General features: G+C 45.3%; 1 protein-coding gene across 2 annotated transcripts in view; it reads left to right on the top strand.

Annotated features, from left to right (window-relative positions):
- The window catches only part of VGLL4 (vestigial like family member 4), a 78408-nt gene that overhangs the window by 46524 nt on the left and 19610 nt on the right, over window positions 1-12274 (top strand). For both annotated transcript variants that reach the window (XM_039708453.1, XM_039708452.1), the window contains one exon: window positions 7570-7756. In XM_039708453.1, the coding sequence (XP_039564387.1) occupies window positions 7570-7756 (187 nt within the window). The remainder of the gene's footprint in view (window positions 1-7569; window positions 7757-12274) is intronic.

Raw genomic sequence — 12274 nt, 5'->3', positions numbered from 1 at the left:
CCCAGTAAAGAGGAATGTCATGTTTGCTAAGCAAAAAAGAACATGGAATTAACTGTTTCCTGCAGGGAGTGTAGAGGAGTCTTCTCCCTTTGTCTTCCTTCCTCCCCTCCTGTGTTTGGGATGCCCAAACTGCTGCCCTTGGCTGGACTCAGGAGCTGGGCTTAGCCCAGAGCTTGGTTCTTCTCTGAACAAAGACCAAATCATAATTGTGCTACTTTTTAGTCCCTCTTAACTGTCTTTGGATGGTTGATGCAGGATTTTCCTGGGAGAGCTGGCAGCAAGGCTCAAAGGCTGCTCCTGGGGTGCAGCCCTGCTCCTTGGGCACAAACCCATCCTCTGTCAGAGAAATCCTTCTGACACTGATGTTAACAGGTACTGCAGCCAGCCCTGGTGTTATTTATCTGGAGATCAGTGTAGTTTTACCATTGACTTCATCCAAATCGTGCCTGCCAGATAACTGAAATCTTGTTTTACCCACAGTTTGCACAAGTACAGGTACTCTGAGCAGAAAAAGCAACACTTTTTTCAGAGTTTTGTAAGAGTTACCTAAATGGGACATGATCTTAGTGAGAGCTGTGACTTCATGAAGTAATCTCATGGTCTAAAGTTAGAGCCCAGCCTGAGTTCATTGTTGGGCTGGAAGTGAGCACAGCCTCACAGTCACAACTGTTGAGGTGTGAAAGCTGCAGTTTGACAGAGGAAATATTAAGGAGCTCTGCCAGACCACAGCATTAAAATTTATTCCACCCTGCTTTCTTTGTGGCAGATCTGCTGCCCTGTTTCTTCCCATGCCATCAATTCTTGCCTCCTTACAAGGAGACTCCCTCAGCTGCTACCTGGTATTTTTAGGTACCAGGGAAAATACCAGGTACCTGAATTTTTCAGGGAAAATTTTCAGCCATTGTTGAAGCATTCAGCGAAGATTTTTAAATTAATCTTGTGTATTTGTGAAATAGTTTGTGGGGCTGAAGCAGTTCCCCAGCCAAGGCAGTTGATGTAGCCATGGTATTTTGTACAGCTGTGCTTTTAGATGTGAGGAGAGAGAATTTCAGATGAGTAGTCAGTTTTTCACGCTACCTCTGAAGGAGCAGATAGGGTGATGTTGGCTTGGGGGAGGCAGACTTGCCATTTTCTGCCTGTTGCACTGTAGCTTTTGGTACGTAATGCAGCGTTTTCAAGACTATGAAGTAGAAATTGTCTCTAATTTTGATGAACAAGATATTTTTGGAAGGATCCTCCAGCAAGCCTGCTGCAGGCTGCCAGTGATGCTGCTGCACAAATTCTGGCTCCTTTGTGAGGCTTTTGAAGGGAAGAGGAGGAAAATGGGTGGAGGTGATTGAATGCAGAGGTCACAATTTAATGTCCCTGCCTGCAGTGTGGAGCAGAACGTGTCCCTGCTTGGCAGGCAGGGGCAGCTGCAGGAGCCAGCCCAGAGCAGTCACTTCAATCACTGTGTTTTGGTTTTGGCCATGGGTTTTCTGGCGTACAAATCTCTGCACAGTGGTAGCCAGAGCTTGCTTCCAGGAGTAAGTGCTGTTCATATGTTTTGTAAACGGAGGAGAAGAGGCTTTTTGCCAACTTTTCTCCACATGTGTATGTGACTTTCTGGTTTCCTAAATTAGCTTTTTGTTATCATAGCAGAAAGTCAGTAAAATATGTGGCAGATAAAGGAATCAGTAAGTTGGCCGCTGCAAGAAATCTGTCAATTATAATAAAGAATGTTTCCAAGATCTGATGTCTCAGCAGCATGTTTTAATCAGGCTGTTGCCATTAATACTTAATTTTTTGTTGTTCTGTACTTTGCTGTTTTATTATGCTCTCCAGATAGGCCTGTTTAATGTACTCTAAAGGAAATAGAGACTACTGTGACTCTGTTTACAGTGGTTGATCTACTACTTCCCAGAATTAAGTCTTATTTAAGCTCATCTTAAGTCATAACTTCTGTAGAAGCAGCCCAGAAATAAAGTAGTGGCACAGAATGCTGGTTTTGGGGATAAGGGATTTCGTTTGTTTTTCTGACTGGGGGTTGCAAAAGTGCTCAGCAGTGATACAAATAATATAATTTGTAATTCTTTTTGGGCTGTCTTTCATGGTGACCAAAGATTTCCTCCTGAGACTGGATCAATTTGTTGTCTTTGGTCAAGTAAGTGAAGCTGATCTGCCTGGAACTGCACACTTTTCAGATTGCCTGCAGGCTGTTCCACCCAGATGTGATTTCAGGGGAATTTCCAGTGCCAGGGCTGTCAGTCCTGTCCCACTCTACACTGGGAGGTGCAGGAACACCCAGAGCAGGCAGCTGCCCACATCTGCACAGGGACTCAGGGCTGCATTGCAATGCTCTGCTGAGAACTTGTTCTGATGGCTTCTTGAATTGAGTAATTTGTGGTGGCTTCCCTGCTTGGTATTTGATATCTCAGATCATGTGATTATTTTTATTTTGTGCATGAATTGGAATTTTTATGCCATTTATCCCAATTGATGTTGGCACAGACTGATTTCAGGGTTTGCCATAGTGGAATAAAACATGCAATAGTTTAGAAATTTGTTCCAATCTATTTGTTATTCAATCTCCTAATGGTTTTTAGAATATAGGGATAGAAAATAAAATAAATTTTATTTTATAGTATCTTTTTTCACATCTCTTGATTTTGTGTAGATCTTTTCAGCATATGCAATGAAAGTAAATTTTGATCTTGAATCAACAGAAAAAGCTGCCCTTAAAGGTTTTCATGTACTGCTCATCCCTGGGAATTTGGCCTTAAGAACATGAGGCAACTCCTCTCACTAATGAGTTTGTCTGCAGGTATTGGAAAAGGTAATTAAAGGTGTGATACCTGTTAATTAAAGTCTGTTTAATGCTTTTGCCCATGATTTTTTTAATTAATAGAGTGGCCTGAGGTCATAGTAATTCAATCCAAGACCTTAAAGGTAAGGACCTTATGACAAACACCACAACTGAAGAATTTTAAGGTGGTTTTTTTTTTCCCTTAAAGTGAATAAACTTGTCAGGAGTTCACTCTCGTGGATAAACCCATCTATCAGACACAGAACAAAGAACTGGGCGAGGGCAGTGCTGGGATTTTCTTTCGAGGAGTTTTATGCTAACCTGCCTGAGGTCTGCAGTGTCAGTCTGCAGCTGGCAGGACAAGGGCACTGTGGCTTTCTGGGCTGTAATTAATGCTCACACTCTGTGCACTGCAAGCAGCCAGCGGGACAGAGGAAATTGGGAGGGGGGATAGGATGTGGCAGCGCTGGCTGTGCAGCCCATGCCGAGTCACAGGAAGGAAGCTTGCTGCCGCAGCAGTGTGTATTTTTTCCCCAGTCTTTGGTGACTCCTGGAGCTCTCAGACAGATTTCAGACCCCTCTGGTGTCTCTCTGTCAAGGCACACTTGTTAAAACACGGCTTTTGCTGTTGCGGACGTTCCGCTGGGGCCCCGCTCCCGCTGGCCAGAGAAAGGCAAACAGAGCTGGACATCCTCTGTTTGCACAGAGCTGTCCCGGGGCTGGGAGGGTGGCAAGAGCCCTGCTGGCCTGCCAAACTCCGTGCTGAGGGGAAGCACTCTGAGCCAGGCTCCTAAGTGGTTAAAATAAAGCTCATTCCTGCTGACTGCATGGGCTGGTGTCAAGCAGGAGCAGAGCTGCTCTATAGGCAGACACTACGTCACGGTGTTATCTTTGTTTAGCTTGTCTGTGCTTTATCATGTTGCCCAACAGTTTTAATAAAAAAAGAGAAGGAGGAGGAGAAGGGAAAAAAAAAAAGACTAGCATGAATAGTTGTAAGTAGAAGTATCTGAAAGCAGCAGATCTGGAGTGCCTTCCACCAGCTGCTGGCTGAAACAAAGAGGAGCATTATGAGAGGCACAATAAATGTGTTTGCTATCTCTGCTCTCAGTTGCAGGGCAGACACAAGCCGTCACAGTAATGAATTTTGAAGCCTGGAGTTTGGAGTTGGGGAATTTATAAAACACAGTTGTTTTATCAGAGTGTTGCCTTGCCAGCTGTGTGATGGGAGTCTGGTTTCCATGGAGTGTGGTCAGCTGGGGGAGACAAATCTAGTCCCTAAAACAGCATTTGGGGCCATAGTCTCCTCTGTGGTTTCTCTCTCTCTGCTTTAAATTCAAGTTTGGTAAGGAGGAAAGTAGCGGGGAAGGAATGTTATTTAGATGAAGAGCAGTTTTAGCCCTAATCAAATGTGCAGGCCCCATGAGAACTCAGGATGCTGTGCAAAACCAGTATAGGAATTTGCATTTCATCCCTCTGAACAATGTAAAGAGATTGTACCTTTGATTTTCCCTGTTGTCTGGACTCTTTGGCATTGTTCTCCTGCCTGGTGTGGGCAGGAGGGGCTGTACAAACTGAATTTTCCTGTCTGTCCTGTAAGAGACTCTCACTGCTCCCACCTGTTCAAAGTTTGGTTAATTTGATTAATTTTGGCCCAGTGTGCTGGTCAGATCCTGGGGTGTTTAGCTGAAGTCTTGGTGTTCCCTGCATAATCAGGAAAATGCATTACCAAATTGGATAGGATTTCATTAGAAGCCCTTTCTTTCTTTGCTAAATTTCTTTAAAATAAGTTTCTTCCAGCATACAATAACATTTTTACCAGATTTTGTACTCAATCTGAATGTTAATATATAAATGCTGTTCTTACCATCCATAGAAGAAATGAATTTTTAAATTTGAAATAAAAAAGTCCTAATTTTGGTAATTGTATAGTATCAATGTCCTGTTGGGGGAAAAAGGGCAAGTTTCTGATTTACTGGATTGAAGAATGCCTAGAGATATTTTTGGTGTTTTGTAAACACCCAAGTTAGCTTTACATGGGTATTTAAACTACCCAAGGCATTGTTAGGAGCTGCTGAGGAGCCAGTGGGAGTGAGGTGCCCACATGGAATTTGTAATTGCTGTTGTGGAATTTTGTGTTGGAGTCCCCAGAAGTGATGGGAGATACTGCAGGGAGAAGAGTGATTGTGCATGGGTGGGAGGACACAGCCTCCCGCCTCAGGTGCTGAAAGCTTTATCTCTTGACATTGCTTTTGGATTATTCCTTTTCAAAGACACGGCTGAGGGAGATTCCTCATGGAGGGGAACTGGTGTGATGTGGTTTGCTTTGAAAGTTTAGCACATGAACACTCTGGAGGTGGGGGTTTCTATTGGCAAAATACAAAGGAAAAATGCACAAATGTACTGATCTGAAAACAATTCCCAAGAGATGTTGTGTTGATAAAAGCTTTTTTCGTGGCACTGGGGTGGTTGTGGGCACTTCTCAATTAATGTTTGATTGGAACAGGAGAGCTCTGGGTGTCTGTCCCAGAGCATTTGCAGCAGGGCACAGTTTTTGCTATTTAGAGCTGAGATGGAAAGTTCCTATTTAGATTTGGTGCCAGAGTCTTTAATAGAAATCATGGCTTGTGGTGTATTATAGGTCAGCGTATATTTGCTAGTTTATATTATGCTGACTAAATTGGCAGAATGCTTATTTTTACTGGTAAACATTCAGGAGATTTTCTCCTCACTCCTTCTTTTTCCAACAAAATGTTATTTGTCGTGTGTAGGAATTAAGGCAGCATTTTATAAATCATCTGCCCCGGTGATGATGTGAAAATGTGTGGTGGCACACAAAGATTTCCATTGTCAGGTACCACAGGGCTCTAGATGGAGTTAACTTAGGCCTAATTTTAGGTCTGGAAATTATGGCTGTGTAAAAAACAAAATGCTTCTGGCAGTGTAGGAAAAATACAAATTTTAAACTCCAGCAAAAGCAGCTATTTCAGGGATATTACCAGAATAGGTAACCCTGGTTAATTTAGCTCTTCTCCAAGCCCCTGATGGAGCCCCAAAAGCACTTTTTTTTACATCTTTAAACCCCTGTGAGGTCTAAATATGACCTGAGGATGGTGAAGTGCAGCCCTGTGCTCCAGGCTATAGGAGTAGTGAGACATTTAATTGAGATGGGAAAAGCCGTGGTCACGCTTTAACGCCTGCTTAGCAAAGATCTGTCCTGGGCTTGTGCACAGCCAACTGTAGCATCGCTGGAATTACTGCCACACAGCTCCCATATGCTGAAAATGGCTTTTTCTGGGAAGTGGGAGATTATATAAAAACTTATCATCTACTCAGGCTGCCGCCAGTTGGAAATTAGCATTGCTGTGATTCCTCTGCTGAAGAATAGTGCTCTTTTGTTTGTGGGTCCAAACATACGTTCAAAGCATAGAGAAAAAGACATTTAGGGACATATTTAAAAGTTGAATCAGCAAGTTCCAATTTCCCCCCTAATTTTCTCCTTGCATAGTTATATACCAGACAAGCTTGTTTTGGACAGTATTTTATAAAGGGAATCATCTGAGAATCTGAACGTTTGTTCAGTTTTAGATCTGAAATATTTGGCATTAATGTGAACTGTAGCCCTGGAATTTATAACCGCGACTGTAAGAAGAGGAACAAAGCTTTTATTTCTCTGTGAATAGTCATGGTTTGCAGAGTGAGGTAATCACAGCCCGGCGCTGGGATTGCAGCCTGCCAGGGGAGGAACCTGAGTGAAAAAGCTGAGGGGGAACCTGAGTGAAAAAGCTGAGGGGAAAATCTGAGTGAAAAAGCTGAGGGGAAATCTGAGTGAAAAAACTGAGGGGAAATCTGAGTGAAAAAGCTGAGGGGGAACCTGAGTGAAAAAGCTGAGGGGGAAATCTGAGTGAAAATCTGAGTGAAAAAGCTAAGGGGGAACCTGAGTGAAAAAGCTGAGGGGAAATCTGAGTGAAAAAACTGAAGGGGAGGAACCTGAGTGAAAAAGCTGAGGGGGAACCTGAGTGAAAAAGCTGAGGGGGAACCTGAGTGAAAAAGCTGAGGGGGAACCTGAGTGAAAAAGCTGAGGGGGAACCTGAGTGAAAAAGCTGAGGGGGAACCTGAGTGAAAAAGCTGAGGGGGAACCTGAGTGAAAAAGCTGAGGGGGAACCTGAGTGAAAAAGCTGAGGGGGAACCTGAGTGAAAAAGCTGAGGGGGAACCTGAGTGAAAAAGCTGAGGGGGAACCTGAGTGAAAAAGCTGAGGGGGAACCTGAGTGAAAAAGCTGAGGGGGAACCTGAGTGAAAAAGCTGAGGGGGAACCTGAGTGAAAAAGCTGAGGGGGAACCTGAGTGAAAAAGCTAAGGGGGAACCTGAGTGAAAAAGCTGAGGGGGAACCTGAGTGAAAAAGCTGAGGGGGAAATCTGAGTGAAAAAGCTGAGGGGGAACCTGAGTGAAAAAGCTGAGGGGGAATCTGAGTGGACAAGCTGCTTCAAAGATGGGTTAGTTCAGCCTTTGTGATCATCCGGGGTGAGCTACCCCTCTCCTGCTGCCTTTTTTCACTGCTTGTTCCAGCTTAAAGCATGATTTGGGATGCCTTGTCCATCCTACAACTGCATCTCACATGTGCAGTCTGGGAGATGGATGTTACTGGGGGATTTTGAGGGGTGTTACTGGGGGATTTTGAGGGGTGTTACTGGGGAATTTCGGGGGGTTTTGCTGCGTGCTCCCCGGGGGAGGTTGTCGCTGTTGTCCCCGTGGCGGTGACCCACCCCTGCTGTGTCTCCCCGGGCAGGTGAAGCGGCTCTGAGAGGGGAGCCCCGAATGCAGCCCCTGCAATCCCCCGCGCTCAGCAACCACCGCACGGGCCCGCCGCCCATCAGCCCCAGCAAGAGGAAGCTCAGCATGGACCAAGGGGACGAGGAGCTGGACTGTGAAAATGACCACGTCTCCAAAATGAGCCGCATGTTCAACCCGCATCTGTAAGTGCCTCGCGTCTGTCCCCGCACAGAACTGAGTGCTGCGTGCTAAAATCTGCTAAATTCGCGTCCTGGCTCCAACTTTGTGCTCGTTTTTTTCCCTTTGTTCTAGTTTGTGTGGGAGATCTGCACTAGAGCTGCCGTGATTAGATGGGTTTTCATGTTTTCTTTTGTTTTCGTACAGCGTGAAGTAACAGGAATTAGCTCAGCCTAACTATTTATAGCAAGCCATACGTATTCACCTTGCGATTTCTGCAGTATTGTTCCCTCGTTCTTTGTAAGGCGCTCCTTTCACTTCCCCCCATTCTGAGGCTCTGTGGCTGGGGGTGGGGAGCCAGCAGCAGCAGCAGGAGGAGGAACACAAGTGCTTTGCATTTTTCCGAGGCCAGCAGCTCCGAGCCAGCTGCTTCCTGGGCTGCCTTGACAACTGGGCAAGCGGCAGTTGTTGCTAAACATTCCTGCTCTGACAGTCAGGTGTGGAATGTGCCGGCCAGGTAAGGCGTTGATGAGCTGTGTTGGGCAATCAGCAGATGCCATTCCTGGGAATGCGAGCCTGGCTGGCACTGCTGCAGAATTCCTGTCATTCCTGCCTGGAGGAAGCATGGATGGAGCTCCTGTGGCTGCTGCCTCAGCTCCTGCAGCCCCGGCATTCCGCGCATTCCACAGTCATGGGATGTGGACTGAGGGATTTATCCTGCCATAAATCACCGCAGCCTTACTCACAGGCTGGGCCCGCAGTCTGCAGCCTTGGAATTTGTTACAAATCGGGAATCCAGCGCTGAAGTAATGCAAAACAATAAAAGCTCGCTTCTCATTTACAACATACCTCCTCCTCTCCCCGAAAAAATTAACTATTTATAGCCTTGCTCCGGGGCCAGGAGGGCTTGGAAAGAACCGTGTGCTGCATTTCTGGATGCATGACACAACTGAGGAGATTTATGGCATTTTTGAAATGTTATGTAACTTTATGGGGGAAAAGTGTGATTTTTTTTTTTTAAGGCTCATTTTCTACTGATGAAATAAAACACAGCTGGCAGTTACGTACATTATAACACTTTATATAGCGGAGGCCATAAAAATAATGAAGTCTGAACCAACAGACTCATGTGCAACCAAGGTTCAAAACTAAAAGATGCAGGCAGTTATTTCATGTGATCCCTTAGCTATATGTCAGAGCTGTCTAATAGTTTCCAGTGTGGTATGTTTTTATGGTTTTTCTCAATAGATTCTTTCTGTGATTTCGTATATGAAACATGCATTTTTTCTTCTTGTAATAAAAAGCATTGGTTTTCTGCCCAGGGTTTATGTGACTTGACGTGTTTCAATTAAACTATCTGCTGCAGATGAATTATAATCTAAATTAGCATCCATGAGGCCATCTCTTCTTCTGCTTTATTTTGTAAGTTTGATCTGGCCATACAAAAGTGTGCTTTCCATGGAATATTATAAAAACTCAAACATTTGAGATTCATCTGAAATAGCTGGATTTCTGTGGATTTCAGATATATCAGAAAAGTTCACATTCTCTGAATTTTATTCTCATTTCCCTGCCACTGCCTCAAATGAAGTTTTTTGACTGTTTTTCATATTTTCCATTTTTTTCTGATTCAGATGTTCTGGTTTAACTGTAGAATTGGATTACTCAAGCTCTGTAGATCTGTCCAGAGAATTTTATTTGGGAGATGGGAAATGTGTTGTGGAAGCTTGGCTTGTTCACACCCAAGGAAACATGGTAGATTTGGGGAAATAATTAATTTCTGGAGCACCATACTGGTAGCTATTGTAGTGGAGGTTCTGGAAGTGTAAGGTTGACAATGTTCAGTTTAGAAATCCACAAGTGTGAGAGATGTGGAGATCAAGTTGCACGGTGTCTGTGGTGTCAGCAAAGACATTTCTGTGACTGGGACTGTAAAGATTAGTTTGAGGCTGTGTATTTTGGACTTTTCAGCGCCAAGTTCCCTGAAAGCACAGGATGAAAGTGTTCCTGACATAAAACCTGGGCACAGCTGACACAAGTCTTTATAACCTCCAGCAGCAGCGCTTGTTCAGGCATTTGGGTCTTTGTGATGGTGCTGGTAGAACTGGGAAGCAGTTGTGTATTCATTCTCTTAACACCAACATCTTGTGGCTGAAAAAGTAATTAAATAGGCCAAGAATTGTGTGTTTGGTTCATTATAAATGGTGGAACCTTTTTGTTAGCAATTTGATCTTAACTCTGAGGTAGCAGCACCCCACTGTGCTTCAGTGGGAATGAATCCATTGAAAGGCTTTGGATGTTTTATTAGAAATCCAGTTACGTCAGCCTTTTGTTGGGAAATGGAGTGCTTGGAGACATTCCCTGCTCAGGTGTAATTCCCTGAAGGATCGTTTGTGAGCTGTGCTTGGGTATGTTTACTTTTATTGTGGAAAAACACGACTATTGGAGTGCAGTCTCTGGAGCAGAGTGAATCAAATGCCCTGGCAAGCCTAGCAGGATCCTCAAATGTGTAATGGAATTCATGTGCAAAGGACACTTTATCAAATGTGCTTTTTCAAAGGAGAGAATTCTCAGTGTTAAGATAATAAAATTCTTGAGAGCTTGTGGATTAATTAAAAAAAAAAAACAAAAAACAAAACCCCAGCATGTGACACTGCGTCCCTTTCATGCACTTTTATAGCTTCTGTTTTTTTGTGGTGATAGAAGTTGTGAACACCCATAAACTCTTTGGCTGGGAAGAACAAGTACTTCCAAATTAAAATATAGTGACAGGTAATATAGAATCCCCTTATTTTTCTGCTGTGTCGCTCAGGTGTTTAACTTGAAATGCACTCACTGAAGTTAAAAAACTTGCTGAAGTAAAAGGTGCTTTTGGCTTCGTGCTGCTCTGTGGAGGAGAAGGGAGCTTGTTTTGAGGCTGGGCTTGAAACATGGCTTTGTTTTCCCGTGAATTCACTGAAACCACCGTGCTTTACAGCAGAGCGACTGGGAACTAGCATTACACGAGAATTCTGTGCGGTGCCGGGGCGGGTGGCTCGGTCCTGACCCGTCCGGGGAGCGCTTGGGGCAGCGCTGCCGCCCGGGGCCTCCTGCCCGAGCTCCTTCCTTCCCGAGCTCCTTCCCGGGCCCCCTCCTTCCCTGGCTCCCTCCCTTTCTCCTTCCCGGGCCCCCTCCCTTTCTCTTCCCTGTTTCTCTCCTGCTCTCTTCCCGAGCTCCTTCCCGGGCCCCCTCCTTCCCTGGCTCCCTCCCTTTCTCCTTCCCTGTTTCCTCTCCTGCTCCTTTCGCTATCTCCCTCCTCCTCTCCTCTCCTCTCTCCTTCCCTCCCTCCCTCCTGCTCTCCTCCCTCCCCTTCTCCTTCCCTCCCGCCCTCCTGCCCTCCTCCTTCTCTCCTTCCCTGATTCCGTCCCGCTCCCCTCCCTCCCTCTCTCCTCCCCTTCCTTGCTCCCTCTCTCCCTTTCCTTCCCTCCTTCCTCTCTCCCTCTCCTCCCGGGTTCTTTGCCTCCCAGCAGGGCTCCCTCCTTCCTCCCGGCCTCTGTCGCTGGTTCCCTCCCTCGTCCCTCCCCGGTCGGTCTCTCCTCCCTCTCCCGTTCCGCAGCCCCGGGCACACAAAGGCCGCCTTGTCCCCAGCGCGGCCAGCGGGCACAGCGCTGCCCCTTCCAGAGAAATGGCCTTTGCAATTCAGCCGGGGACATTATTTTTGTTCCTTGTGCGGAGTACGTCAGCCTGCAAGCCGGCCTGTGGGGTTTGAGACGAGCAGGCTTGTGCGTGGAGATTTTTCCCCTCGTTCCCGTTTGGTTTGGTGGCAGTAGGATTGCGATGGCAATTTATTTGTGCATAAAAATCTTCCTACGGCTACATGTTCGCAGCTGTGAAGTCGAGGGAATAATTGTCTTGGTTTGTGTGATAAATATTTTGGCTTTTTCTTGCAGTAAATGTCTGCACATGAAAAGTTACTTTAGTGTGTATCATGTAAAATGATGTGTAGTTTCAGACTCTTCAAATTCAGTTTTGTTACACTGAAGAATGATGTCCATCCCACCCAAAACACTCCTGAAGCTGCCTTACACAACAAGTTTTTTACCATGAATATCCAATTGCATTTGTTTACTTTAATGACACTGTGATAGAAATTAGTGGGGAATACTTTAAAGAAAGGTGTGCTAAAAGTTACTTTTATCTGAAGACCATGGAATAATTCAGGCTAGAACAGACTATTTCATCCAACCTCCTGCTCAGAGCAGGAACAGCTGCATGTTCAGTGAGTTTAGAGTTGCTCAAAGGGAGAAATTTTGAGTAAGATTTGAAATATTGAGTAAATAAAGTTCCTCACTAGAGGATTCTTGTCACCTTTCTCCTTAGCTTGGCTGAGAACGCGGGGTGGAAGTGTTCTGCAGAAAATCAGGTCCCTGTTGTGGAGGAACATGGTTCCAGCAGGCCTTGAAAAGATGCAGAGCTGGCTCTCAGAGGTAGCGTGGGAGTTGTCAGAGAAGCTCTTTGCTGCTCTCTGGGTTCCAAACTTCATGTGGTATTGAGAAATATGTTCC

This window comes from Passer montanus, unplaced genomic scaffold (genome assembly GCF_014805655.1).
Source record: "Passer montanus isolate IOZ18808 unplaced genomic scaffold, ASM1480565v1 scaffold202, whole genome shotgun sequence".
NCBI lineage: Eukaryota > Metazoa > Chordata > Aves > Passeriformes > Passeridae > Passer > Passer montanus.
The sequence above is the reverse complement of the archived record's forward strand: the minus strand, read 5'-3'. Positions and strand labels throughout refer to the sequence as shown.